The sequence below is a fragment of the Amyelois transitella genome, chromosome 2 (assembly GCF_032362555.1).
Source record: "Amyelois transitella isolate CPQ chromosome 2, ilAmyTran1.1, whole genome shotgun sequence".
NCBI lineage: Eukaryota > Metazoa > Arthropoda > Insecta > Lepidoptera > Pyralidae > Amyelois > Amyelois transitella.
In genome coordinates, this window is record NC_083505.1 from 8741474 (window position 1) to 8769184 (window position 27711).

Genomic DNA, 27711 nt, shown 5'->3' on the forward strand with positions numbered 1-27711 from the left:
TTTATATATACATACTTATAGTCTGAGCCGTAAACTATGTTACTGCTGCATATATATTTTACAACAACAACTTTGTTCAGAAAGTTTTTATTTATTTATTTAAACTTATTATACAAACAATGTTGATACAATGGGCGGACTTTTTTGGGTTAAGCAGATAAATTAAGTTTGTGTTAATTATCAGAGAAATCTACATATGTATCTATATAATAAACTACATTCTAACTATATATATTGTAACATAATAAAAATACATTACATACATTAAATATCTGAAACAACAATTTTCACAAGTTATTCTGGGCCAGAAAAAGCCTAACCACCTGAGCCTTGAACCTCACCCGACTAGGCGCTTTCTGTTTGTGTTTGTGCTGTTTGTTTACCATCTCAACCAGACTGGGGATGGAACCCAAAAGCATGTGACTTGATTGATGTGGCTAGATAAAAACGCATACAAAAGAACATCTAATTAATAAAAAAATAATCTAACTAACCGATAAAAGGATAGGATATCGCAAAATGCATATGCAATAAACGTTACGCATATTAAATGCATTTCATCGATTCAAGATGTGACACTTTTATTTTTATTAAAATAGAAAAGGTCAAAGTCAATAAGTATTGCAAAATTGTACTCTCTTTGCAATAGATCCGAAGTAACAGTATCCGATCCGATACCCAACAAAGAGACGTGTGAAATGGATGGAATTTAAATAAAAGCCGCATGAACGATCCGAAAAGGGAACGATATGTTTTAAGGAATATTTTCATTTATCAACCTACTAAAAAAACAATTTAAACATACAACCACTAAAATTAAATGAGATTTTTTTCGAATTCCGAAATCCATTAACGTTGGAATATACAGAAAGGAAAGCCTAGGTATATTACAAGTCTCGAACTTTCTTTGGGGCTAGCTCAATCAATTAATTTGTCTCGTATTTATGAATAGTCCTGAAAGTCTTGTTTAGATAGTCATCACAAGAGATCTTAATCTGAATTCCATCATTAAGCCATCCACGTAAACGTGGCTTTCGACTCTTTAAAAGTATGTATTAGCCCTGTCTACAACAAAAGGAATAAAAAGGTTATGTATGGATGGATTGGATGGATTCATCTAAGCATAATATACATACAGGTCCCCTTTTTTGTAAGGCGTTTTAAAATGGACGTTTCATATTCAAAATTGCTCGGCCGGATGTAAAATGTGAATAAACCAACCCCATAAAGCCTCTTTTATTTTATAAAGAAATAAAAAATAAAATATATGTAAGATTTTCATGAAAAAGTACAAGTATGGTAGTGCGTTGTGACAATTCAATTATCCTTTTGCCAAAGCGTCACAATCTGGCTGCGTCTCAAAACAAAGACCCCGCTAATACTATCGCGCATCGAATAAACAATGCGACATAGAGTTTGTGTTAAAAAAATAAAAGCGCGACGACGCCCGAATAAATGAGAGCGGCGATAAACAGGAGGATCCGTTCCGAACCGAGGGTCGATATCGAAATACATTATTCCCCGATCGGAGTGTTCCGATTCAAATTGAAAGAGCACCTCCAACATGAGATTTCTCAGGCGGCGAGTGGGCGCAGAATATAAATCGGCGCATAACCAGAAATAGAAGGGCTGCGAATTTCCGTTTCGCGGTATACTCATGCCTCGCCGATATTATGGCTACAAACAAACATAAAACTTGAATGTTAGAAGTGAACCTGACTGTAAAATTGTTTAAATCGAAAGTGTATTCTTAACATTTTTTACACTCACTTTGTAAAACGCATGATAATTTTCTCAATATAAATATACTTATGCCAAATTTCAATAAATACTGTTGCTTCGGTTGATGCTATACACCAAGAAGTAGACATAATATTATAATTTTTTGTTCCCGTACGTTTATTGATGACCCCAGCAAATTGATGAATGTTAATCTCTTAAAACCAGCGACAACAAATGTTTTTGTATTAATACATACCTAATGTAATACTGAACATTTTCAACGTGAAATAACTGAAAAGTTTTTTTAATTCAGGACTATAACTGATACGTTATAATTACAGTTTATTATTATTTACTAGAGGCCGCCCGCGACTTCGTTCGCATGGAAATTTTATATATAATGAAGTATTTAACGTTCATACTTTTTTGAGGTATAGTAATTGAAATCTTGGAAACTGCTTCAACTTAATAAAAGCTTGTAAAAATAAATGTTAAAACGGCGGCTATGTTCACGAATTCACAAGGTAAAAATCTTAGGTGCCACTAATTCTCAACTTTAATCTATGCTCCGCTATTAAAAACTCAGAATAATTTCAACGCAGATTGTACAACTCGGTCACCCTACAAGCTAGATAACTAACAATAACAAACAACGATTCGATAATTTACGCGCCTCAATTTTTGTCTAGTCAATACTATTAAACTGAATTTGACACTTACTTGGTATGGATATCCAAAACCGTTTGCGTCAATAAAATAGGATTTTCCGCTTGAATACAGCAAATGCAAAAGAAAATCTTCAACACTAAAAGTGGGCTCGTAAAATTTAACACAAATTAGATTTTAATGGGGCTATACCAATATTGACTGTGTCGTATCGTTCGTGTTGTGTTCGGGGATTTAAAAGCTGTTCAGACTTTTTTATGGTCCGTTAATTTATTATTAACCTAGTCTCTGAAATGCAAAAGAAAGAACACCCTTTTTAATAATACCTAGATGAAAATTCTTTTGGGTTTTTGTGAAGCTACCACTAATCGTTAAGGCATAATTATTTATCGAAATTTTTTTAAAGATATACAATACAACCCGTGTTTATGTTTTGCTTGATATCATACTAACGTATCGTTTTCTTTTACTGTCAGTTTTACTATCAAATCCTAACAGACGTACACCACAGACAGAAAAGTTATTCAAGTTGTTGAATACAGTTACTTATACTGAGTAGAAATGGGGCATACGCCGCCACCCCTCATCGTGTATTCCGTCCAATTCGCAACACGCCTTGCCGATATTTACGTAACAGCCGTCTTTGCTGACTACTGACAACGACGTCTCTCACGTTCTTACAGTGTGTGATGTTGCTAAAAACTTATTATAAACGCACGAGATTATAAAAAGTCGATTCGCAAAGATTCGATAAGATATATTAAAGAAGCAAGAAATAGACACAACGAGGGTCAAAAACATAAATATATTTTAAATATTAAGAATTGCCTCGTGTCTTATTTTTTGATTTTCGATACCTAACCTAACCTTGATATTTTCAAGGTAAGGGTAAATAGGTATTATTTGAGCTTGGTGCACTTTACTTAGACTTTTTTTTTTACTTAGATAAGAAGAATTATATGATAAAAAATTTATAAAACCTAAATAAGTACTGTTATAAAAAATGTCGTAGCTTATGCGATGGATTTTCCTTTTTATTTTGGTTGACTGGAAGAAATCCCAAATGGGATAAGTCCGCCATTGTACATATTCTTCTTAATCCAATAACTTTTTTGTAATTTGTTATATTTATTTTTATGTACAATAAAGAGTTTACAAACAAACAATAAGACAGACATACATATAAACACAAAAATGAACCAGGAGCCAACAATTACATAATATCAAATACTAAATTTCATTAGAAATCATGCAGTTTGTTACCTAAAAACATTCTGCCTAAAGTAGCAGTCTATTAAACAGTGTGTTTTCAATTAAAGGCAGGGACATTACTGTATGTCACAAACGAGTATAACAAACAAACAAACAAATGAATCTTCAAATGGCTGGGTAGGCAATAAACTAACTATTCGGGCACATTCGTTGGACAATACAAACAACCCGGTTCATACAGGGGGCAGTAGTGTTCAAAGACGAGCGAGCCAGGCATTTAGCTCGTTCAAGATGATTCCGAGAAACGCCGGAGGACGCAGTGGGCGGCGGGCAGAGTGGGTGTCCGCGAGCGACAGCACTCTAACTTTATTAAGGACGAGACGCCGGCGCTGAACCAAGGTGACGCGCCTTCACAATGCCCTATTCAGATTTAAATAGCTTTACGCCCAATTGCGCTTCAATATGCCTGACGCTCTTGGAATAGTTATTTCATTTAATCATTATTTTAGGGAATAAATTAGCAGCGAAGAACGTCTTACAATTCTAAAGGAGGTATTCTCTCCCTTAATTAATTAACAGATGATAGCATGAAAAGCTAAGCATGAAAGAGATTGATCTTAGAATTTTCATTCTATTTAATTATTTAAATGAATAGCTCTTTCGTTATGATATCAAACATTTTCAAAACAACGCGGACAAAGCTGTCACTTTAGAAGAGTTCATTAAAAATAAATTAACGTAGTATATATTATAGTATATATTTTAAGAAATAACATCAGAATACCTATTCTGTGAGTGGCATTAGCGAACGGTATCCGACACACGCATACTATGAGAACAATGGAGCGCGACAAGTGGAGGGGGTTGCGGGGCGACTTGGTTCGAGCAAGTTTGGCAATTATGGCGACCGCAACTCCAAGAGCGCTGCTTCACTTATTACAGAGCGAAACTCGACTCGGCTAAAATCCCTACACCCGATGCATTCACAAATCTCGAAAATTATCCTTTAAGAATCCACGAAAAACATTAAATTATTAGGTATATTTATTTTTATGTGCAATCAAGTTTACTTACAAATAAACAAACATTCTAAATAAGTATTATCAATATGGTATCTGTGTCTATCATCTATCATGCCACCACATAGCCATTCTTAAATAGTTGGCCTAACTAATGGAACAATGTAGATTTTTTTCTAGCGACTAGTTTAATCAAAACAGGTAATTCATATTTTTTTCTTTACACCTATTCAAGAAAAAAATATTGAGGTGTACATTTGTGTTAACGCTCAGTGTCTTATAAAAGCACTGAAAATCTTTGTTGGCATAGATTGTTAAAAATAATTTAAAGAATCCCGAGGAAGATGTAAAAAAACTTGCTTATTACGAAGTTTGAATGAAATTCGAAAATGATATCGCCAATTAAAGTTAAGTATTAAGACGTCCGGTAAATCGTCGGCTTTACCTAGAATTAGTTCGCTGGGTCGGCACTAACACAGGCTAAGCAGGGATTATTGTTCGAGACTCCATCTAAACAAATAGTATAGTTTAAGACTACTCTGATTTAACGAGAGAACGCATTACCTAAGTGGGATCTTTGTATAAACTTTACTCAAACCTATATATAAAAAAATTGTACACATTTCAAATTATAGTCCAAAACGGTGGGTTAAGAGATTTGCAATTTTGCATGGAAGTTCCTTACGTGGTCTACAGAGGACCCGAAATTCCGGCTACAATAGAAATAAACGAGAAATTAATTTTAATTTTACGAGGGCGGACTCCTGTAACAGATAAAACAACGGAACGCTACATGAGATAAAATCAACAAATAGCTAATTCGATGAGAGCCTCGTTGGAATTAACAAGTTGTGAACAGAGCAAGTTTGGTAACTAACTAGCTCAGTACGCCGCTTCGTATTTCGAGACAACGGCAACGTCTGAATAAACACTAGTTCGTGTCTCCCAATTGCTCGATAATTTTCATATAACTTTACTTTTAAGTACTAAAATGTAATAGTTAGTAATTTTAATAATTAACATTAAAATTTGCTCGTATTCTGGTCTGGTAGCAAGGAAAAAACTTAGTTTGTGTCGGCAGTTACTTTTAAGAGCAGAGTACAAAAGGCATCAAGGGAAAGGTCCCTTGGGTTTCTTCTTTTAGACGATACACTAGTGAACTTTCACTATATGTTCTCAATTTCATAAATTATGCATCCAGCTAAACCGAGTCTTTTCGAGAATTTTGGCCAAAAGATATCCGTTTTTCTTTCTCTAACAGAACGATGTTCGTTCTGTTAAACGGATATCTTATTAGATAAAGGCTGTTATTAAATTTATTACTTTCAAATTTGGCCACAAGTTCAAAATTAAATTATGCTAAAGTTGACCAAAATCAACCTGTTTAAATATAATAGGTATACGAATAACATAACAATATAGTAATTATCATTTACGTACGTATTCTTTACATACATATAATCACGTATTTATCCTATAAGGGGTAACAGTCTTGAAAAGACTGAAAGGCCAAGTTTAGCTGAATGGCCATATTATGCCTTGTTTACATAAAGCTTTTATTAAACTTAATTGTTTTTGTAAATCAACAATCAAGGTTATATTTTTTCCACTTAAATCTGCATACCTATTAAATCGTTTTGATAGAATCTGGGTTAAGAAAGAAGACTCAAGATAGTAAAACCACAAATGCATTGTTTTTACTATTTCGAGCTCTGCACGGTTTGTTCATAAATTAAAATTTATGCTTTTGTTGGAATTACTGACACGACCTCTTCAACAGATAGAAACGGAGTGAACTTATTCTACTGTAGCGGAAATCACAGGGCACATTAGGACGTATGTATACCATCGTTGTGGCATACAGTGCGTGGAGAGGCGAGGGTTAATTACACAATTCCGGAACTTGTATAACTTATTGCCTCTGCTACATCTCTCAGATAGTTATAATAATGAAACAATTGCCTCAGACAGAACCTGTGTATACTGTTTCGTATCATATCGATTCTAAGAAAGATTCACCCTTTCTCATTTTTTTATATAGGTCAACATAACGTCTTTATCCCATACGGAGTAGACACTAGACAACAGTCTCAAAATATTAAAAGTTACGTTCAGCTTTATTTATGCCATTTTTGTAGTGCGGGAAATTATCGCTTTTTTCGCGCGATAAAAACTGCGTCTCGGCTCTCGGCTGCAAAGTTTTAACGACGGAATTGAGCTTTAGATAGTGAGACATGTTGCAAGAATCAAAAAAGAATACCAAAGTTTCTTGCACGTATCCACATCTGCACGAGAAAAGCGTTAATTATTTTTAATTATTATTTTATGGCCGCCCGCCGATAGTGTATGTATATGATTTCGTCAGCCCACACTCTTGAAACCGCCGCTCGACACAGAGATATGGTGCTGTGTGACCATTGGCGGAGGTCGGCATACGGGGATCTCCTTCTAGGGCCTAACCTGGCTTAATTTTTTCTTTAGTTTTGCCCCAAATTATGATTTGATGGAACCTTTACTTGTGATGGTTTCACGTTCGCAAATTCAAAGTTTAAACAAAGTTAGTATGTGTACATATTATTAGCAAATGCAGAAAATTCCAAGATTAGATTATTCGAATATTTGAAGCATACAAGGCTTCAAATATTGTTGCTATATAATAATAAGAATAAATGCCTTTGAAATTACTTTTAAAGTTACATACAAGATAGTTTAAAGACTTTAGTAGTCTGTTAGATCTTTTAAGCTAACACTTACCTGAAGACTGGGGTGTACCCTGAGCTGCAACAGTGTTCGTACGACTCCTAAATGTCCTTTGTTGACTGCTATATGGAGAGGCGTTTGACGGCGGCGATTTCTATATGCAACAGAAAAAATAGCTTTGAATTTGGTACATTATTAATTAAAGAACCCAGATAATTTAACAAAATATAAATAACAAATAATAAACATATATTATAATAGCGATAGCGAGCTATAGAGATGCGCGAAGTAAATCTTTGAAGTCAAAATAAAACTTTATATCACCCAGAATAAAAGATTTATAAACCCGTCATACATCTTAAAATCTCTATCTGAAAACTTATGAAATAAGCAAAAACAATTTATACATCAACACATCTGATATACGATTAATTCATTTCATAAATATTTATAAAGATTAAAGATGTATATCAGATAATTTAAAGATATGTTCATGGTTCATTGAAATGATTTAATCACTCTTCGTAATTCAGGGATATATATCTTTTTAATTAATCACTCATGAGTTACACATCTCTAACGAGCAACGATACGTCCTCATCCCCATAGGCCACGTGGATTAAACAAAAGAAGTATGCAGGAACGTGGGAAGTGGAAAGATGCGAACTTGGTCTGCCACGGCCTGTGGATGGGGGTGTACGAAGACGCGCTCGCATGTGCGTGCGTTAATCTTAATCATGAGTTACTTACTTAGCGTTGAAGTCAGCGCCAAACGCAGCGGGTTGGCCGTACACATAGTAAGCGTGTATGAAAAAAACCGATCAAGTGCGAGTTGGACTCGCGCACGATGGATTCCATACTATCATCATGTTTGTTGCTGCAGTATTTATTAATATTGAGTAAAATATACGAGAAAAACACGTTGATTATATTGGCCTCTTATTTTATTTTTTAAATTTGTTTTTATAGCGGCACGAGAAATACAAAATTTGTGAAAATTTCACCTTTCTAGCTATCACGGTTTAGGAGATACCGTCTGGTGACAGAGACGGACAGCGGAGATTTAGTAATAAGGTCTCGTATTTACCTTTAAGGCACGGAACCCTAAAATCTATGTAGTGATTGTGATATGCGTGCGCGTGGGGGTGCGTTTTTCCAAATGCGCGTACGCGTGTGGACATATATATGTAGTAGGTTACGGTTATGTTGAAGGGTCAGGTCAAAAGTGCCCGAAACCGCCGAGCTTGCATGAAGATAGTTATGAATGTGGATGAAGCAAAGGAAGTATGCAGGGATCGTGGCAAGTGGAAAGAGGTAGTCTCTGCCTACCCCTCCGGGAAAGAGGCGTGAGTTTATGTATGTATGTATGTATGTTACGGTTAGGTACCTGGCATTGAGGTCTGCGCCGGCGGCTGCGAGCGCGCGCAGCGCGGCGGGCTCGTCCCCGAAGGCCGCGTGGTGCGCCGCGCGGTCGCCGTCGCGGTCCTCCGCGTCCGCCTCCGCGCCCAGCTCCACTAGTGTTCGAATCACTTCCACGTGACCGTTTTGAGCTGCTGCCTGATAGGACAAATTACGATAGAGGTTCAGAGTATTTAACGCCGTCGTTAATCATAATCATCATACACAAGTTGAACATTTTCGGATAAATATTGAATAATAATTGTGTATGTTCTACAAGATATTATAAAAATCTGTTCTGAGGTGATTTTAAAATGTCTAGGATTTCTGTGCAATATGATATACAGATTCTGTACAATATGATCTCATCTTCGGTTTACTTCCCTTATTTAAATTAACAGAGGCGAACAAACAGGGCGCGACACCCCCTCGCCACTATATGTACTTCGGTGCCTGGGGTTCGCTTTCCGACACTTCCCTTATTTTCGGAATCCTCGGTATTCAGTCCTTTACCACGCATATCCCCACAATGAGCTAAGATTTCTTTAGCCTGCGCCTTCAATCCAATCCCTGCGGAGAGGGCATGGGAAAACGTATGTTCCCCAGATAGCTTATTTGCTCAGCTCTCATGTATTTTGCCCGCCATAGTGTATTTTATACAATTCGAATCATCGCTCCCGCTACAGTGTATTTAGATAGTTTACTACGATTTTGATACCATCCCAATATTATAAGATCATCCAATTTTACCTGCAAAGCGGTGTGGCCGCCATAGACGCCGTTGACATCAGCGGCGCCATCAGAACGCGCCAGTATCTCGGCACAGCGCGCTGCGTCACCGTTGGCGGCCGCCTTTACCAATTCCTCGTTAGCGTCTCCGGTCACGTGGGATTCAAACAACGTCTTCAGAAGAGCTGATAAGCGCTCACCTAAAAAGAAATAGCTATTTGTAGACAATGTCAAATTTTAAGAGTAAATATAGGTCGGGGAAAGTGTAGAAGTAATTATGCAAAAATATATAAATATAAGTTAGGTACATATATTAAAAGATTTTGGTCGGAGCGGGAATCGAACCCGATTCCTTGGCAAGTACTTTGATAAACACAGCTAAGTAAACAATGAAGAACTGAAGATATTTCTGCATCAATATCAAGTGCGTAAACTTTAAACATTATTTTTCCTATATTTGCATGACATTAATGCCATATTTTATTATTCCTTCAACGGCTTTTCTTGTCAAACCGTCGTCATTTCGTATCAACAGTTCTAATAAATAATGGGATCAATATTGTCTATTTAGTTAGTATCGTGATTGAAAAAATAGAGAAATCATTTTCCCCGACCTAATAATGTAAACTATCATGTGACTAACAGCCTGCTATGTGGAAGCCCGAACCTGATCCGTCGACCTGGTCCTTGCTTTCCTTTTATGCCAAGGGGTCGACACATTTATCTAGGTTATTGCATTAAACGATCAATATGTTAGTAAATGTATAAGCATTCAAAAATATTATAGTTTTCTTTGACCACAAAGGCCTTTCGATGAAGCAATTTTCGACATAAAAAGCCTCCAAGAATAATATTAGCAGCTAGCTGGACAGGCATTTTCAGTATTAAAAAGGCAAAGAAGCATATGGCATGCGAGACACCAAGATATGTCTTCATGACCCCATTTAATGGGGTTTTCCATTATCCAAAAATAAACATCGGATAAGCACATGAAAATTATATATTGCGTAATCGAAGCAAGTATTTTCAATTGTAACTTTAAAATATAAACGAATAATCAAATACAATATGTTATTACGAATTTGTGTGAACTCTATGCTATGCAAAGAATAAAAGTGTCTTAGAAATAATTAACAAATGTATATACGTTATTAGCTAGTATAACGTCAAAGTCACTTTTACACTCTGTTAATTTCTTTATTGGTTTTACTTCTATATCGTAGCCTTTAAAAGCGTACCTAATAAACATGTAAACTTTTAGAATACCTGACGAGTTCCCTGGGATGCTTCCATCCGATGATGCCACCTTGGTTACTGCATTTGGATTGTATGTCCACGATGTATTGCACACTTCAACTTTCAGATCATTATCATGGTATATTTGCTGTACACGACCTATTTTGCCAAGGGTCTAGAAATAAATAATGACGTCACAAAATATTATAATGAAAACACCGTGAAGCTTTTGTTTATAGACGCTTTGAAAAGCATATTAAATAAAAATGGAAAGGATAGAATATTTAAAAGAGAAAATTCGAGCAAAACTTACACAATACTTCTTTTACTCTGGGAAACATATTGATACTAATCTAATCTTTTAAAGTATAAAACAGAATTATACACTGGAAGAAGTCATTTCAGTAGATAATTCTGATTTTGATGCCTATTAAATATATTGTGTAATGTTTGTGCGAAGCAAAATAAGAAGCAAATTTGTCTACAAGCAATCATTGATGCCCCGCTTACATTGAAAAGTGGTAATGTGTGGTTTAGACAATTTTAGAGTACAGTCAACCTAATCAAAATTTTAGAAAAATATCACATATTTTCATTGTTCTGAGATGTTTGAGTAAACTGTTTTGTATAAGGATATTTAGAAATAAATTCAAGCTTTCATTGGCCCCTACTTGGTTAACCATATCTATATATATATGTATATACGATTTAGATAAGGTTTATTTTATTTTATTTGGAAAACATACAGTCATATATCTGGTACCAAATCTAAGTATTATGCACGGCGAAAATTTTTTATATTTCTTACTTACGAAACATTTGAACATCAAGACTAAATCTTTACAACCCCTAACTCATTGCCACCTTCAATGTAAACGGTAAAACGAAGAGCTATTCTGCTTTATTCGCCTTACAGGTGCCATTGCCTCCGCCCACTCGCCGTGTCCGCGCTGGAGAGTTTTGACTCGCTCCTGGTCCGCGCACACCTGCACGAGGTCGCCCACCGCGAAGCCGCCCGCCGCGCCCGCCGCGCCCGCCAGGGACGAGCTCATGTTGCCGCCGCATACCTACCACCACACATTTAAGATGAGGTATGAGGTAGACAGAGTTGAAAAGACTGGAAGGCCATGTTCAGCTATATAGTTTAGGCTTAGCTAATGATAGAATTGGTAAAGGGTCAAGTCAAAAGTACCCGAAACCGCCGAGCTTGCATGAAGAGAGTTATGAATGTGGATGAAGCGAAGGAAATATGCAGAGATAGTGGCAAGTGGAAAGAGGTAGTCTCTGCCTACCCCTCCGGGAAAGAGGCGTGATTTTATGTATGTATGTATGTATAGAATTGGTATTCAAATAGAGACGAGAGAAAGAGAAGAATGTAAGCCTTTCCCAGGATGGAGTTTTACATACATATTTTACCTATATTCTCTGTATGACAAATGGGATATAAGTACAAGTTACAACTGAATTTTTCACTAGCATCCTACAGCTGAATTAGTCAACTCATCTACATCCTAAGCTGTTAGTTACCTTTGTTAAAACAGCAGGGTTGAAAGTCCACCTATTGCCACTTGCATAAGTAACAACAATGTCATGATCTTCATCAATACCGACGACTGTCCCCGTGGAGCCAAGGCACTCAAACATGCCATCAGTCCATCCACCGTGACCATGTTGCAGTGACTGTACGATCTCCAAGTCAAGGTCAACATTAACCTGAAATTTATAATGGTTTACTTATATTTAGGTTCCTGAAATCAGATTTGTTAACCCTCCAGGGAATATTGAATGCTTTTAAGAAATACATTGATTTTCATATTTAGCTCTAATATTATTAACTTCAAAGCAAAACTAAATGATAAACAGAAATATTGAGAAAACTACCCAGACTAATAATTATTTACTTACTTGGTCACCAACTTGAAGTCCATGAGGCCCTGAGCGTCCTGGCCCTAATTCTCCTAACAAAGGCAAATGTTCTTTGTAAACATTTTGTCCTTTCACATCATTGACAACCTGAAAAAGTTCATTTTGTACACATTAAATGAATATCATTTGTTAAGTACATGTACTCTGAATTAAATGTATGCAAAATTTCATGGTAATTAGTGCAGCGGTTAAATTATCTATGAGAATGTAATAAACAACTTACTTCTGCCTTTATAAAAATTTTATTATATTACAATTGATTATTTCTATGAATCTTATTTATATCACCTGGGTGATCAAAGTGGAATAATCTGTAACATGGCTCATTGTTTTTGGGATTCTTCTTTTAGGTGATGGACTAGCAACCTGTCACTAAATCTCAATACTATAATTAAGCCAAGCAGCTGAACGTGGCCTATCAGTCTTATCAAGAATGTTGGCTCTGTCTGGCAAGGGATATTTATTTATTTATTTTTTATTTATTTAAACTTCATTGCACAAAATACAAATGTATAGCACAATTGGCGGACTTAATGCTAGAAGCATTATCTACCAGTCAACCATTGGGTCTTACAGAGAACTTAATGTGGGGTTAAACTAAATAAATATATTTATACCTACACAAAATATAAAATAAAATAAAATAATTTTAATATATATACATAAAAACTACAATAGATAAACAATATACATAAATAAATAGGTGCAGCGATTACCGAAATGAGTGAAAAGGCGATATTAAATACCCTCGCGACTCAAGAAAAACCTGTATACCCGCGATTTGAAACTAGAACGACTTGGGGATGTCCTGATGGACTCAGGAAGTGAATTCCAGAGCCTAACAGCCATAACGGCGAAAGAATTGGAGGCAATACCTGTACGGTGAAAAGGGATGGCAAGAGTTAACTTATTTGAAGAACGTAGGACTTTTTCGTGAGTAGAACTTAATAGTTGGAAGTCTTTTTTAAGATATTCTGGGGCAAGCTGATTATTGAGAATGGTATAGAGCTGACATAAAATGTGAAGATTTCTACGGTTACGGATGGGGAGCCATTTTAGCTGAGAACGGTATTCAGAAATATGATCGTACTTCTGAAGGCAGAAAACAAACCTGATACAATTGTTTAGAAGACGTTCTAATTTGTTGAGATGCTCTTCAGTTAAATCCAGATAACACACATCAGCATAATCAATTATAGGCAGAAGAAGTGCATGGGTAAGCAAAATCTTCGTCTTTGTTGGAAGAAAATGTTTTAAGCGTTGCAGATAATGCAGAACACTGTAAACTTTCCGACTGGTTGCAACAACCTGTGAATCCCAATGTAAGTTGGTATCAATATGTAAGCCAAGGTTTTTAACAGTCGTACTAAATTCAATTATAGTTCCGTCAAAGATCAGCAGTGGCAAAGTGTTAATGTCAATATTATTAATCTGATAGAAACTGCCAACTACTATAGCCTGACACTTTTTAACATTAACAGAAATGCCAAATCGATTAGACCAGTCTAGAACTCCATTTCCACTCCATAGGATATAGACGTGATTATATGTATGAGTATGTATGTATGGTTAATTTTAACCTATTTTCACAAATAAAAATATATTGATTGATTAATTACAATTTCCTCACTACTTTTCCTTTCTGTTCCTATCTTATTTTTTTAGATATCTATAAGAAAAAATTTATTTATAAAATTTATGAAATCTTTTTAAGATTTTTCAACTGGATAATATTGAAGGAATTTTCATGGATCATACAAGCAAGCTATTGTAACAAGTTTTTAACAAAATATCACCTTTAAGTCCGCCATTCCTTCAAATCCCACTCTATACAAGTTCTTAGTGCCATTGTCCCAGACAACATAAGCAGCAGAACGAGGACTGGCTGCTGACCAATCCTGAATCTCATTAACTTTACCTCTTCTACCATTACCACCATCTTGATCTTCCCATTGCCAGTCCACCTGTAAACACCACACAAATGATAACCATTATCAATCTTGTGATTTTCCAGCTTTATTGTAATCCTGACAGTGTATTAATCACTTACACATACATTTAGAGATGTGATCTTTAAATATTATGCCAATGTATCAAAGTGTATAAAATTGCCTCTAAATAGAGAGACTCACTAGTACAAGATATCCATGCTTATTCCTAATTTAGTACAATAGACTGACAGCAATAGCTGATTTAAAACATATAATATTTGTTTAAAGATACCAATTTAAACATACTTACCCCTCTAACAACTCTGGCTCCAGGGAAAATACCTCTTACTGCCTGTTTTTTACTTTTGCGCCGAGGTTCGACCAAGCATCTCTGTGCCCCAGGTGCACTAATACGGTAAAATCTGTGTCGCAAATTATGCTTGTCACCATGATAACATACTGAGCAAAGATCATAATTACTGCATTCAGCACATTTCCAGCGAATTCCTGAAACCAGGTAAGTGCAAACACTACAGAAGAACCCAAATTTAATTTATTGATGAGGGTACAAAAGTGTGTACAAACATACCAAAGATTGGTTGCTGTCTACAAGTGTCACACATAGTGCCCTCGTGTTTGACACCTGTTGGAGCGCTATCGAGAATTCTCAAATCATAAGCTCCGGAACATCTGTAGTTGGCAGCTGTACCATTGTCCCAAACTACCACTACTTCTTCAGGGGACTCAAAATTTCTTACAGTACCAACATGTCCTTCGCCCCCATCCTGAAAAGAGAATATGACAAATTAAATAATAAACATTAACAACATAAAAACCCTACACTGTCCAATGGTGTGCAATAAAAAATAGTAAACAAAAGTGTACCTGTTTGCCCCACTTCCAATCTGGACCTCGTATAACTCTAGCACCCACCCCTTCCATCATAAATCTGGTCGCTCTCGAAGATGCCGAGGCACCGGATACGTTAGATTCCATGATATTTTAACCACGAATTATATTAATTATTTAATTTATTTAATCCAAATATGTCCACCTTCACATTAACAAACTTTTCACAATTTTGAGAACTCTGACAGATCAGAGTTGACATTGACAGTGACATCAACTTTTTATTTTATTTCTTACCACCGGATTGCCTCTAGGTATCCATAAAACTTTAGTCACTCCTAGAAATATGAGCAAGTGATAAACGTGAAAATTGCAACACACGACTCTTACTTACCTGAACTTTTCAAATTACCCTTAACTTGTCTCAGAGAAAAAGGTGTATTTTATGTGTGTAAGTTATTGTCTAATGCTACTTTATTACCAACGTTATATGATCATTAAAGCTCCAGTTCATTAACTTAATTATTAGCAATGTTAGGCTAAATTCGATTGGCACAGTAATAGGATATGTAGCGGGAACAATATAATATGTCGCCACAGTACTCCTCCATAAGACCGGAGGTCACCACTGTAGCGGGAACGATGGCTCGGGCTCGACCGCCACAAAGGGAAGATTATCCGCCAGGGTAGGTGTTATGCCTGGGGAACCGCGGCTCCTACGATATTGTGTCGGGGGTCAATATATGTATTCATTTAGAATTAGACAGCTTTTTGTTCTTCAGACTGTTCTATATAAACATTCACAACTAGCCTATGACCTCACAATCTAACATAATAAGCGTAGATCAGACAAAGTCTGCCGAACGATACGATACGACGTACTACCTTAGCTGCTCAACATTTTTACCACATTAGCTTTACTTTGTATAATAGAATAAATAAACAACTTTACATATATGGCTCATGCAACTATCATACGATGATACGGAAAGTCTTATAAAAGTCGGTGAATAACAATAATTTACTTAACATAAAATATTCCCGTGATTAAATATCCTCTAGATGTTTCAAATCGCAATACACCCTTACATACTTCCTTTCCATACCTACACTCACACATACAATTTCCACACAACACACTAACAAAATATAGGTACTTGCACACAATATAGTAGACATCGAACCTTTTCTTTCTCTTTTTTGTTGTAATAAAGAGATGCTAAGATTAAGGAAACACAGTACATCTGCGACATAGTTTCATAACTTCTGCAGATGTCATCGTTATCCTATGTTACTTAAATTGTACCTACTTGATCTTGTTTCCAAATAACTATTATAGCGGCATATTCACAAAATAAAAAAAAGTAGAATAACCACAACGTAAAATCTATATCTATACTCATATTATAAAGCTGAAGAGTTTGTTTGTTTGATCACGCTAATCTCAGGAACTACTGGTTCGAATTAAAAAAATATTTTGTGTTGAATAAACCATTTATCGAGGAAGGCTTCAGGCTATATAACATCACGCTGCAACTATTAGGAGCGAAGAAATAATGGAAAATGTGAAAAAAAACGGGGTAAATTATTTATCCTTGAGGGCATCAACGATGCCCAAAATAACTATTCCACGCGACTTCAGCCGCGTGGAATAAGTTATTTTGGGTTCGCCACGCTTTGTCCATAATAAGTTTTCACCTATTTTCATGTTCTCCTTGGTCTGAACCTCAGGTCTGAACACAAATAAGATTAGCCAAATTAGTCAACGTCAGAAGATATGTAAAAAATTCAACTGTCATATTCTTATTTACCCGATGCTATTTAAGTCTGCGTTTTCAGGTTTTCAGTAATTTGTGGTGTGCGATTTTCATGGTCTTTTGAACTTTTGGTGACAAGAAATATTTTTCACATCTGTGTATTATTCAGATTGCCCACGATATAATTCATTATTTATACCCCCAAATTTTTGTCACCATGTCTAGCAACCGTAATAAATATGAGAAAGCGCGCAGAAGATTAGCCGCTGTTACATTTTTATCTAACATTTCTCTCGATGGCACCTTTAAAGACACAGAATTAGTGAAGATCGCTGATAAAACAGCTAAACTTGATAAGTCTGAACTACCGATTAAATCTGATCCAGATAAGGATATTGCTTTGCGTAATAGCATTCATAACAAAAACAAAGTCCCACAGTCAAGTCCAGTCCATCGTTTGGGAGCAGATAATCATTCCCTTAGTTCCGACTCTGAACATACTAATATAACCCCAGTTAAAGGACAAGTTTTCAGAGACAGGTAAACATAAGCATAAAAGCAATATATATTAAATAAATAAATATAAATAAATAAATATATACGGGACAAATTACACAGATTGAGTTAGCCTCGAAGTAAGTTCGAGACTTGTGTTACGAGATACTAACTCAACGATACTATATTTTATAATATAATAAATACGTATATAGATAAACATCCAAGACCCAGGCCAATCAGAGAAAGTTCGTTTCTCATCATGCCCTGGCCGGGATTCGAACCCGGGACCTCCGGTGACACAGACAAGCGCACTACCGCTGCGCCACAGAGGCCGTTACATGTCTAAGATATGAAAAGTGATTGTAATCAAAACGTTTTCTTTTTTTAGATGCTCATCTGGTAATACAGAGTCTTTTAAGGAGAAACATTCAACTCGAATCAAAAAGAATTATGTGAGTGTAGATGACAAAAGCAGTTCAGAAAGTTTGAACTTTGGTAAGTAAATTTTTAACATTATATATATACAATGTAAATTATTATTATTTAACAATAATATCCTTATGTATAATATTTATAAAATAATTTATTGTGTCAAAATTCTAAGTGGATTATTCTCATTATTTGAAACCTGTTTTTTCTTTATTTACCCTTTTGGTGAACCAATGGTGAAATTTCTTTTTATTTGTAGGCCGCTTCCGCACAAGTACCACTTGTATTCCTGAAAATCCATTGACCAATGAAGTTCGGTTAGTTCGTGCAACAAAAGGAGTTTCATTTAAAGATGAAAGACTTGCATTTGCACCACCACAGGGAGTACCCTGTGTAGTATTTAGTACAATACCATACTCAAAAACTATTCGCAGTGCACGGTATGTTTAACATTATGACTGATAACATTCATCTTACTCTCAACTCAAACATATTTATGAATTAACAATTTGTTGAAATCTGTTATTTACATCTTTGGAATTTCTACCCTTCTTTTACCCTTACCTTCTTCCATTCCAGTACCTAATTTTAGTCCAAATATTTTATAGTAATATTATTGTGAATACAATTTTTAGGTCTGATCATCGAAAAGATGGTGTTAGGAGACGCAACACCTCAGGACCACGGCCACTTTCTGCTATCACAGATAATGGTGTGGACCCCTTTGATTTGCTTGGATTAGAAAGAGAGGAGACTGGTCAAGATATATCATACTCAAAGTTGTTGGCCCCTTCTCGAGTCTGCACCAGAGAACAATATAGAAAAATGTATGAAGGAGATTTCAGTGACAAGTCTAGTTGGAAATTATCGAATCGTCATCCACATGTTATTGCCAGGTTAATATAAAAATATTTCATACCCCTTAAAAGTATCTTTAAATCTCTTTAAAATTCATAGTAAATGGTGTGCGCATGTTCTCTATGTTGATTCTGTAAGCCAGAAACTATTTGAGTCAATGTTCTGTCCTTTGATTATATGTTTTGTGTCTATCTATCTCTTTTCATAACACTGACGAAAGCGACAGTTTCACAATAAACAAAACAATGTCGAATATGAAACAAGTCAAACTTTTTTATTTAATTTTAATAAAATCATACACACTAAGCGTCACGCTTGCACAGCAACATACATATGTGTGGTATTTTTTGCCATTCTAAATTTGAAAGTTTATTCAATATAGATACATATTACATAACCATTATCTACTGTATACATATGCCATTTTTATAGCTGCAAATGCTGCAACAAATCATCAAGCAGTTGTGTTCTTTAAATCATTAGCAGTTTTCACAGTCATTTCATTACTAACCAATTTGAATTTCAGGACTAAATTATTGACGAGACACAAGGATAAGAAATGGTAAACAAGTATATTATTTTTTAAGCTATGCAAAGACTAGGTTTGGCTAATGCTGGTTAAATTAGGTCAAGGAAATAACAAATGCAAAGCAGTAACACATTTGCCCTATTTGCATGTCTTTTGTTTTTAAAATTAGATGTAGTAAAGGGTTCCTGCTTTTACTATTTATGTGTGTAATTAATTCGACTTAAACTGAAATGTAGTTTTCCTGAAGATTTATGTAAATCTGGGTATTGCCAAAATAAGATCATGCATTGGGAACACAATACTCAATGGGCTCTTTATAAGTTGTAATAATTCTGATGCTATTCATAAAATCACTGCTCCATTAATTATTTACACATGCCATTGTTGTCCATATACATCCCAAACATAAAAATTGTCCTCCCTAAGTACGCTCCAGTATAGGGAGAATCCAAAAGTTCTGGCCTCACCTAGTAAATAAATGTTTATAATTAGAAGTAAGCCTGCAAATTTGCAATAAAATACATCTCTCTGTCTTTGTTAAATATTTTTTGTGCGAAACAAGTCATGAAGTTTTCTTACTATGGTATGGTATATACTTACCTGTATACCTAAGAAGGGGTTAAAGGAAATCCATGAAGATATGGTTAACACATTAGAAAAATCTGCTCCGTCATATTCGTGTGTAAAAAAGTGGGTAGCTGAATTGAAACGCGGACGGGAGAGTCTGGAAGACGAACCCAGAAGTGGTCGGCCATCAAAGTCCACGACCCAGGAAAACGGATAAAATTTGTGATCTTATATTAGGAGACCGAAGATTAACTATTAATTATATTGCTGAGATCACTGGTATAAGTTATGGACGAGTACAAAATATTATAACTCAAATGGTTTTCACAAGGTGTCGGCGAGATGGGTGCCGAGGTTGCTTTCAGCTGACCAGAAAAGGGTTTGTTTCACCATTTCACGTGACTGTTTGGAGCTGTTTGAGTCCGATCCTGATGATTTTTTGTCACGATTTGTAACTATGGATAAAAGCTGGGTTCATCACTATACTCCCGAGTCGAAGCAGCAGTCTAAACAATGAAACCGGTCCGGTTCACCGACTCCCAAGAAGGCAAAGGCAGTGTTGTCAACCAACAAAGTTATGGCATCTGTTTTTTAGGATGCAAGGGGAGTTTATTTACCAAAGGGTGAAACAATTAATTCTCAATATAACTGTAACCTGCTGAGACAATTAAGAGAAAAAATAAAGGAAAAACGACCGGAAAATATCAGTAAAAAATTTTTGTTTCACACGACAGTGCCCGCGTTCAAACCTCAGCAGAATCAATGGCTGAAATTCACAACTGTGATTTCGAACTGCTGCCACTCCCTCCTTATTCGCCGGAATGGCTCCGTCGGACTATCACCTCTATCCGAATTTTAAAAAAAAACACTTGGGTGGATCAAAATTTTCTAATAATGACGAGGTGATAGCTGCGGTAACGACTGCGGGACGAATATTTTGACGACCTTGAGGAATCATTTTTTTTCGATGGTATTAATAAATTGCAGGAGAGATGGAGGAAGTGCATTGAACTAAACGGTGATTATCTATGTCGAAAAAAAAAACATTTCTTTAAAAATAAAATTACTTTCTTGGTTTAGCCACGAACTTTTGGATTCACCTTTGTCTATTATACATATATTTGCCATTGTTACCAGCAATGCATTTCTCTTCTCTAATGGTTTTATAAATTTACTATGAAAAAGTTATAGCTGTAAAAGGCAATTCCCAATAGTAGGTACTTATAGTAAGTTCTTCTGCACTTTTTTTCGTACATATTTCAATCTTTTTGACTCGCTGTTTTACAGACACCCTAAAAGCCAGAATTAGGCATTTTGTTAATTTAATATCCATGTTCTCTATAATAATAACATTATTTTACCTAATCACATAATGAAATCAATCCTCTTAGGTAATTAGATATCCATGCCCATGGTCTATGCATGCGTTTCTGTCACATTAACATCACATCAAGCATGTATGCATATGATATCAATGAGACAGAGAAGCGTTTCACTTGAATAATTGATTTCGTTAACCATAGATCTTTTGACATAGAATAATTAACGAAACAAGTGTTGTTTCAAAATTGCATGAAATGGTGGTCATATTTCTAACAATCGGTCTACTTATTGCATGAAGTTTTCTTACTAACAAAATCAATGAGACTCCATGAATTAGAGTGTCAATTACTAACTTATGGGTTACTTATATTTTGATATTTTAGGTGTTTCTCGTACGAGTCCTCTCAGAGAACAAACCCAGCGTCTTCTCCGCCACATTCGTCTGTAGAAATCAAGTCGTTCGATTGGGACGAGGGATCAATAATGGCGCAGAAATATGTACGTAAAAATTATGTAATCTTATAAATACACAAATTTATTGTACTTACTTGGCCTTGGTTTAGTAATAGCCAGTATGGTGAAATATAAACCGATTGGGTTTGGGATCAACCGTTTTAAACCGGCTAAAACGTTTAGTATTAGCCGAAAGTAACCAGTTTACAATTATTCATAGTTAAAATATATAATTATAAATAACAACTATTGCCAACAGCACCTCGTCTTAGGCGATCAAAACTAGGTTTATCGTGATATCGCTTTTACATGCATAGAAAATTGTCTATGCATTTGACATGACTCTTCTTTTTCATAAGTTGCGTGCGAAAGCTCTGGGTTTTTGTTTGTGTGATAATTCGGTTCTAAGTGATATGCTACATTTTTTATGCCCTCATAGTTATTTAATAGGTTTTATTTTTTTTTATTTATTACAGGTACATTACTGCCCCAACGTCCTAGATGACCCAGAACTGATTGCCGGAAAGCACAGGACTTTGTTAACGTTCACATCTTACATGACCTCTATAATTGACTACGTGCGCCCTCAAGATCTCAAAAAGGAATTAAATGATAAATTCCGAGAGAAGTTTCCACACATCAAACTTACACTAAGCAAACTGCGAAGGTAAATTTAACAGCATTTATTTAAATATTTGGATTAGGTAGTGATTTGTCCTTATTTGTAAATTTGTTACTTGCTGATATAATAATAATATGATTAATTTTTTTCAGTATCAAAAAGGAAATGAGGAAGATAGCTAAACATGATAGTGGAGGCATTGACCTACTGTCCGTTGCCCAGGCATATGTTTATTTCGAGAAGCTAATCTTGGCTAATTTGATAAATAAAGATAACAGGAAGCTCTGCGCAGGGGCATGTTTATTATTATCAGCCAAACTGAACGACGTCAAGGGAGAAATGTTAAAATCGCTGATAGAGGTATGTGAACATTCTTTAAATAAAAGATATAATGAGAATAGCCACTCTTCACTTTTAAATCACTTGTGTGTTTTTCTGTTATTTTGTTTGCTTTCCTCATTCACCAGTAGGTAATAGTCCAACCAAATGGTCGGTTACATTTCAAGTGGTTTATATAATACCTACTAGAGGCCGCCCGCGACTTCATCCGCATGGAAACACTATCAATCCCGCGGGAACTCCAGGATAAAAAGTAGCCTATATATTATTCTGGCTTTTCAGCTACCTACATACCAAATTTCATCGTAATCGGTTCAGTAGTTTTTGCGTGAACGTGACATCTCACAAACATTCACATTTATAATATTAGTAACATTATTATACTAGGTTGTCTCTGTCACACTAACAACTACCTAACTATAAATCAATCGGTCTCAATTATATTTTTGATTGCAGCGTATCGAAACAACATTCAGGGTGAACAGGAAAGATTTGATGAAGTGCGAGTTCGCCGTGCTAGTGGCCCTGGAGTTCGGTCTTCACGTGCCGCCGTACGAGGTGTTCCCGCACTACCAGCGGCTGCTGCACGACTCGTGACCCTGGCGAAGGCTGGCCCTCGAGCCATGTATACGCGTGTGCCACCGGCGTCGTGCTAGCATCGTTGATAATTTCAGAGCTAGTGCTTGGATCTAAAGTTACTCAATCTAGAGCACACTGCGTATTTTCAACACGCCGATGATGCGCAGATAGTACTAATTAAAGCTCTTCAATTTAAAACGGAGGGTAAGCGTTTGAATATATTCGCATACTTACAGCGCCGTAAACGTGCAAACACAATAGTGCAAAGGCGCACCGACACCAACTATAGATAAGCATGATACGCACGATACTACCGCTTTGAACGTTTCGTGTTTGTAATTTCGTGGCTTTAATTCGATACAAAAAATTACCACTAAACTACTATCTGCATTTTGATCACCATAAGCACGTAGACTTGTGTCGTCGGCGGGATAAATATACGCCTCTGAAAATATACTCATTCGTAGTAAACATTTAGGCAAAAGTCAATTTTAATTCTAATTAAATAAAAAAAATTGATTGTACAAAAATCAGTGTAGTCGTTTTTATGAAGATGAAGCATATAATATGATTACATGTTTCGTCGTTATAAATAGCCTTTAGTTTAGCTTTTTTTAAAATTTGCCGTCTTCTTGCCTCGGATAATATTCCTTCTTAGACGATACCTTTTTCGCCCCTCGTAAAACATACCACCGTTATTATAATAAAAATAAAACGATTACTTACACTTATTGTCAATATTTGATCAAATTAAGGACGTCCTTGCATGAAGAGAGTTATGATGAGTTACGATCTCTGCATATTTTTTTTTTGCTTCATCCACAATGAAGCAAACGAAGTATGCAGAGATCGTCGCAAGTGGAAAGATGCCTCTGCCTACTTCTCCGGGAAAAAGGTGTGATTTCATGTATGTATGTATTGTCAATATAGTTAACCCGCACTGACTTTATAAATTATGTATTTTGAAATTAAATAAGTATCTTTATTTAATGATTAGATTGTTATGAAGACAGTGTAGTCTTAAGTATTTAGTCTTCCTACGTATAAAATTTAACAGGTTTGTTTAACGTTATTATTAACAGTAGATCGTTACAAATTTCAGGCTGGTTGTCTATCTTAGGTTTCCTCGTTTACAAGAGACTGTAAGTCTTGTCTCATGTCTCTTCAGATCCCTATTAAACAATAGTACTTACACCCAGCCCCAGCCTATTTCGGCACATGGCAATATTTACAATTTACCTGTTATGTTATTGTTAAATGTTATTAAATATTTAGGTACAATTACTGTGATATAAAATGAAGTCCGAATGCAATGCAATATATTTCTTTTATGTCTAGTCTGAGATAAAGAAATGCTGCCAGGAGGTGAGATATTCTATATAATTGATATGTTGTAAATATATCACATAGTCTTATGTATGATTATTGGTTGTAGAGAGTTTATTAAATGTTCATGTATAAAAAAATTGTTGGTTGTTGTTTCAGTAAAATTTCTATAGCGATTCAGATGAATAGTCTTTCGTGTTATTACATTAATTTAGCTGCCTATTTTTATATTAACGGCCTCTACTGCTGCCTGCGCCAAGGTAGTGTGCTTGTCTGTGAAACTGAAGGTCCAGGGTTCAAACTCCTTCCAGGGCTTGACGAAAAAAGAACGATTCCTGAGAGATTCCAAGATCGAGTCTTGGATGTTCATTGTTTATCTATGTTTATTAAAATAAAATAAAGTATCGTTGAGTTGGTATCCTATAACGCAAGTCAAACTCGAACTTACTAAGGGACAAGCCTGAAGGACTAGCTAACTCAATCAAATCTCAATCTGTGTAATTTGACCCATATTAGTAGATATATTTATAATTTTTTTCTAAATTGACGTGTGCAGTATTGTTCAAAAAATCATGTATTAGCTTGTAGTCAGTATCATATAAAAACCAAAAACTACATCTTTGTGCTTTAATCATTTAAATAAATATTTTTAAATAATAGATTTGTTTTAATAGAGCCTAAAATGTAGTATTTTTAAAATCATTTTGAATTAAGTAAAGGTATGAATGCAAAAAAAAAACTGCTTCGAATATTTGGTACCGATATTTTTTAAACTTGCCTGTAGATTAAAAAAAAAACATAACAGTAAACAACGCATAGGTATGTTAAATACCTTCATTATGTAGGTAACGTAAATAAACGTTAGATCGTAAAAAGTGTACCTAAGTGGTTTCAGGGGGCAGGCACATGAGTATGAAAATATATGCCTACATATTCCGCAAATAAACAAATAAATTTTGGGATAATTTTATAAGTATCTTTTATAATTCAGGAGGAAATACTACAAAAGATAATATCTAGCTAACACTCCCAATTAATAAGTTACAACACCGATTTGGATGACTGACATTGCAATCGATTATAACGAACGCACGGACTATTGTGTCCTAACGTATGAAACACTATCCGGTCCAAATTGCATTGCTATTAATGATAATAAAACGCATTCTTTTATTCATTCAGCCGGAGAAGTAAGTAGGCAGTATACGTATACTTAGTTAAATACTAGGTTAATCAATGAATTTTAAGGTAAGTGAACTTTTTGTTTAAGTAAATAAAGTGATAGATTTTAATTACCTATCTGTAACGAGTTAATTAAGGCAAATAACACATTATATACGTTAAGTAATAAATAGATGGAAAAGGGGTGCGTACCATAAAAATTAAATAATTGTAGTATCTACCTACCTGCCGACATTGGTACTACTGATTAAAGTACACGAAAAATTAGTTACCGAAGTACCTACCTACCTATATGATTTCCAATAATAAAACGAAAATGTGAAATGAATGTAAGAATAATAGAAGTTTAACTACTTAATAATAAAAATATTTATTATAAGTATATCACAACAAATAAATAAGCAAATACCATCGAATAAAATCAGCTTTACCATCTAATAAATAAATAAGCAAATACCATCTAATAAAATAATTTTCACATTACTCTGATGTTACTGTTTAAATTTTTCTTTGATCAAAGGTGTTGCTCATATTGGTGCTCCTATGCCTTGCAAGCACGAAGGCCGTTGAGAAGAAATCGCAACATGTGCAACCACAAGACATGCCCGCGGACGTTACGGAATCTGCCGACCTTGATACAGACCTCAATACACAACCAACTTTCTGGCGTTTTTGGAAACCACGGAGACTGTTGAAATTTGGTCAATATCTTACATAAATACTTGTAACACATAATTATCCAAGACTGAAAGATTTATTCAAATTCAAACCAAAGTTTATTAGCTTTTTCCTTTAACAATCTACAAGGGAGTAAATTGCATAACTTTGTATTTTCAGCTTCCAAATCAGCATGAAAGCCATGGAGGCTATATAATTATATAAAGCAGTTTGTAGCTTGGCTCGTGTGTCAATTGTGACCTTTATAATAATCTGATATGACAGCTGGAAAGTTTCATGAAGTGCAGCTAATTTTGCGGAACTGAAATGGTTAAAATATAACGAAACTTTAAGATTGAACAACTGTCAACACATAACTAATTACAACTTAGTATACCCACACTTTTGCGTTTATAATAATTAATAATTAACAATCTGTGTAAGCTTACTTAAGCATTTACTTTTCCTTTATCTGCAGGTCGTGCTATGTTTAACAATAAGTCACCGCGCTCTCTTGGACCATTGGAGAGCATTATGGAGAAGCACCACGGGCATCGTGATGGGAAGCGAAAATTAAAGAACAAAGTTAAATTCCTATTTAAAATACATCAGTTTGAAACTTAAGTATTTTGTTATTCTTTTTATTTTTATTTAAATTTACTTATTCCCAAAAATTTATACACAAATGGATCGTCAAGTGTGTGATAGATACATAAAGTCACGTCAATAAAGATGTATGTATGTATCCCCGCAAAGGATATCCCTTGCGGGGTAGACAGAGCCAACATTCTTGAAAAGACTGATAGGCCACATTCAGCTGTTTGGCATAATGATAAAATTGAGATTTAAATTGTGGCAGGTTAGCCCATCGCCCATTAAAATAAGAATCCCAAGTTTATGTCCCTTAGTCGCCTTTTACGTCATCCACGAGAAAGAAATGGAGTGGTCCGATGTTTTTTTGTATTGGTGCGACCACAAGGTAAACGTAATTCAATTCAATTAAAAATCCATTGCAAATGTGGAAAGCCTATTACATCTGGTAGATGTGATATTTTGCTTTTAATTTACCAAGTACATTTATAATATACCTACATAATTTTTTTTAGCAGATCCCATTTATTTTTAAACTTCATTCATTCGTTCAATCATGAATAGAATAGAATAGAATAGAATAGAATAAATTTATTTTCAAAATTGGATACAA

General features: G+C 35.2%; 2 protein-coding genes across 5 annotated transcripts in view; one reads left to right on the top strand and one right to left on the bottom strand.

Annotated features, from left to right (window-relative positions):
- The window catches only part of LOC106133604 (E3 ubiquitin-protein ligase MIB1), a 153720-nt gene extending 138080 nt beyond the window's left edge, over positions 1-15640 (bottom strand). The window contains exons 1-11 of the mRNA XM_013333394.2: positions 15425-15640; positions 15129-15324; positions 14850-15046; positions 14405-14572; positions 12588-12695; positions 12210-12395; positions 11597-11749; positions 10713-10857; positions 9468-9646; positions 8707-8876; positions 7374-7473 (exon numbers count right to left, since the gene is read on the bottom strand). Coding sequence (XP_013188848.2) covers positions 7374-7473; positions 8707-8876; positions 9468-9646; positions 10713-10857; positions 11597-11749; positions 12210-12395; positions 12588-12695; positions 14405-14572; positions 14850-15046; positions 15129-15324; positions 15425-15535 — 1713 coding nt within the window. The 5' untranslated portion in view covers positions 15536-15640. The remainder of the gene's footprint in view (positions 1-7373; positions 7474-8706; positions 8877-9467; positions 9647-10712; positions 10858-11596; positions 11750-12209; positions 12396-12587; positions 12696-14404; positions 14573-14849; positions 15047-15128; positions 15325-15424) is intronic.
- Positions 15641-17194: 1554 nt separating this feature from the next.
- LOC106133605 (CDK5 and ABL1 enzyme substrate 2) lies at positions 17195-27094 on the top strand. Of its 4 annotated transcripts, none has more exons than XR_001228572.2 (10): positions 17195-17685; positions 18032-18138; positions 18332-18512; positions 18708-18968; positions 19457-19492; positions 21733-21847; positions 22279-22469; positions 22577-22784; positions 23220-23546; positions 26986-27094. XR_001228572.2 is itself a non-coding variant. In XM_013333395.2 (9 exons), the coding sequence occupies exons 1-9, from the start codon at positions 17363-17365 to the stop codon at positions 23358-23360; spliced, it is 1563 nt and encodes a 520-aa protein (XP_013188849.2). In that variant the 5' UTR covers positions 17195-17362; the 3' UTR covers positions 23361-25543. The 4 variants fall into 4 exon arrangements, 2 of the variants coding, with proteins under 2 accessions (XP_013188849.2, XP_013188850.2); XR_009656946.1 differs by lacking the exon at positions 26986-27094 and adding an exon at positions 26371-26979; XM_013333395.2 differs by lacking the exon at positions 26986-27094 and having other exon boundaries at positions 23220-25543.
- Positions 27095-27711: the final 617 nt, after the last annotated feature.

Excerpts from the sequence above, each read along its gene's own strand:
- LOC106133605 (XM_013333395.2), top strand. The coding sequence starts at position 17,363 with ATGTCTAGCAACCGTAATAAATATGAGAAAGCGCGCAGAAGATTAGCC. Across the intron at positions 22,470-22,576 it reads ACACTAAGCAAACTGCGAAG|TATCAAAAAGGAAATGAGGA; the intron begins GTAAATTTAACA and ends AATTTTTTTCAG. Across the intron at positions 22,785-23,219 it reads TGTTAAAATCGCTGATAGAG|CGTATCGAAACAACATTCAG; the intron begins GTATGTGAACAT and ends TTTTGATTGCAG.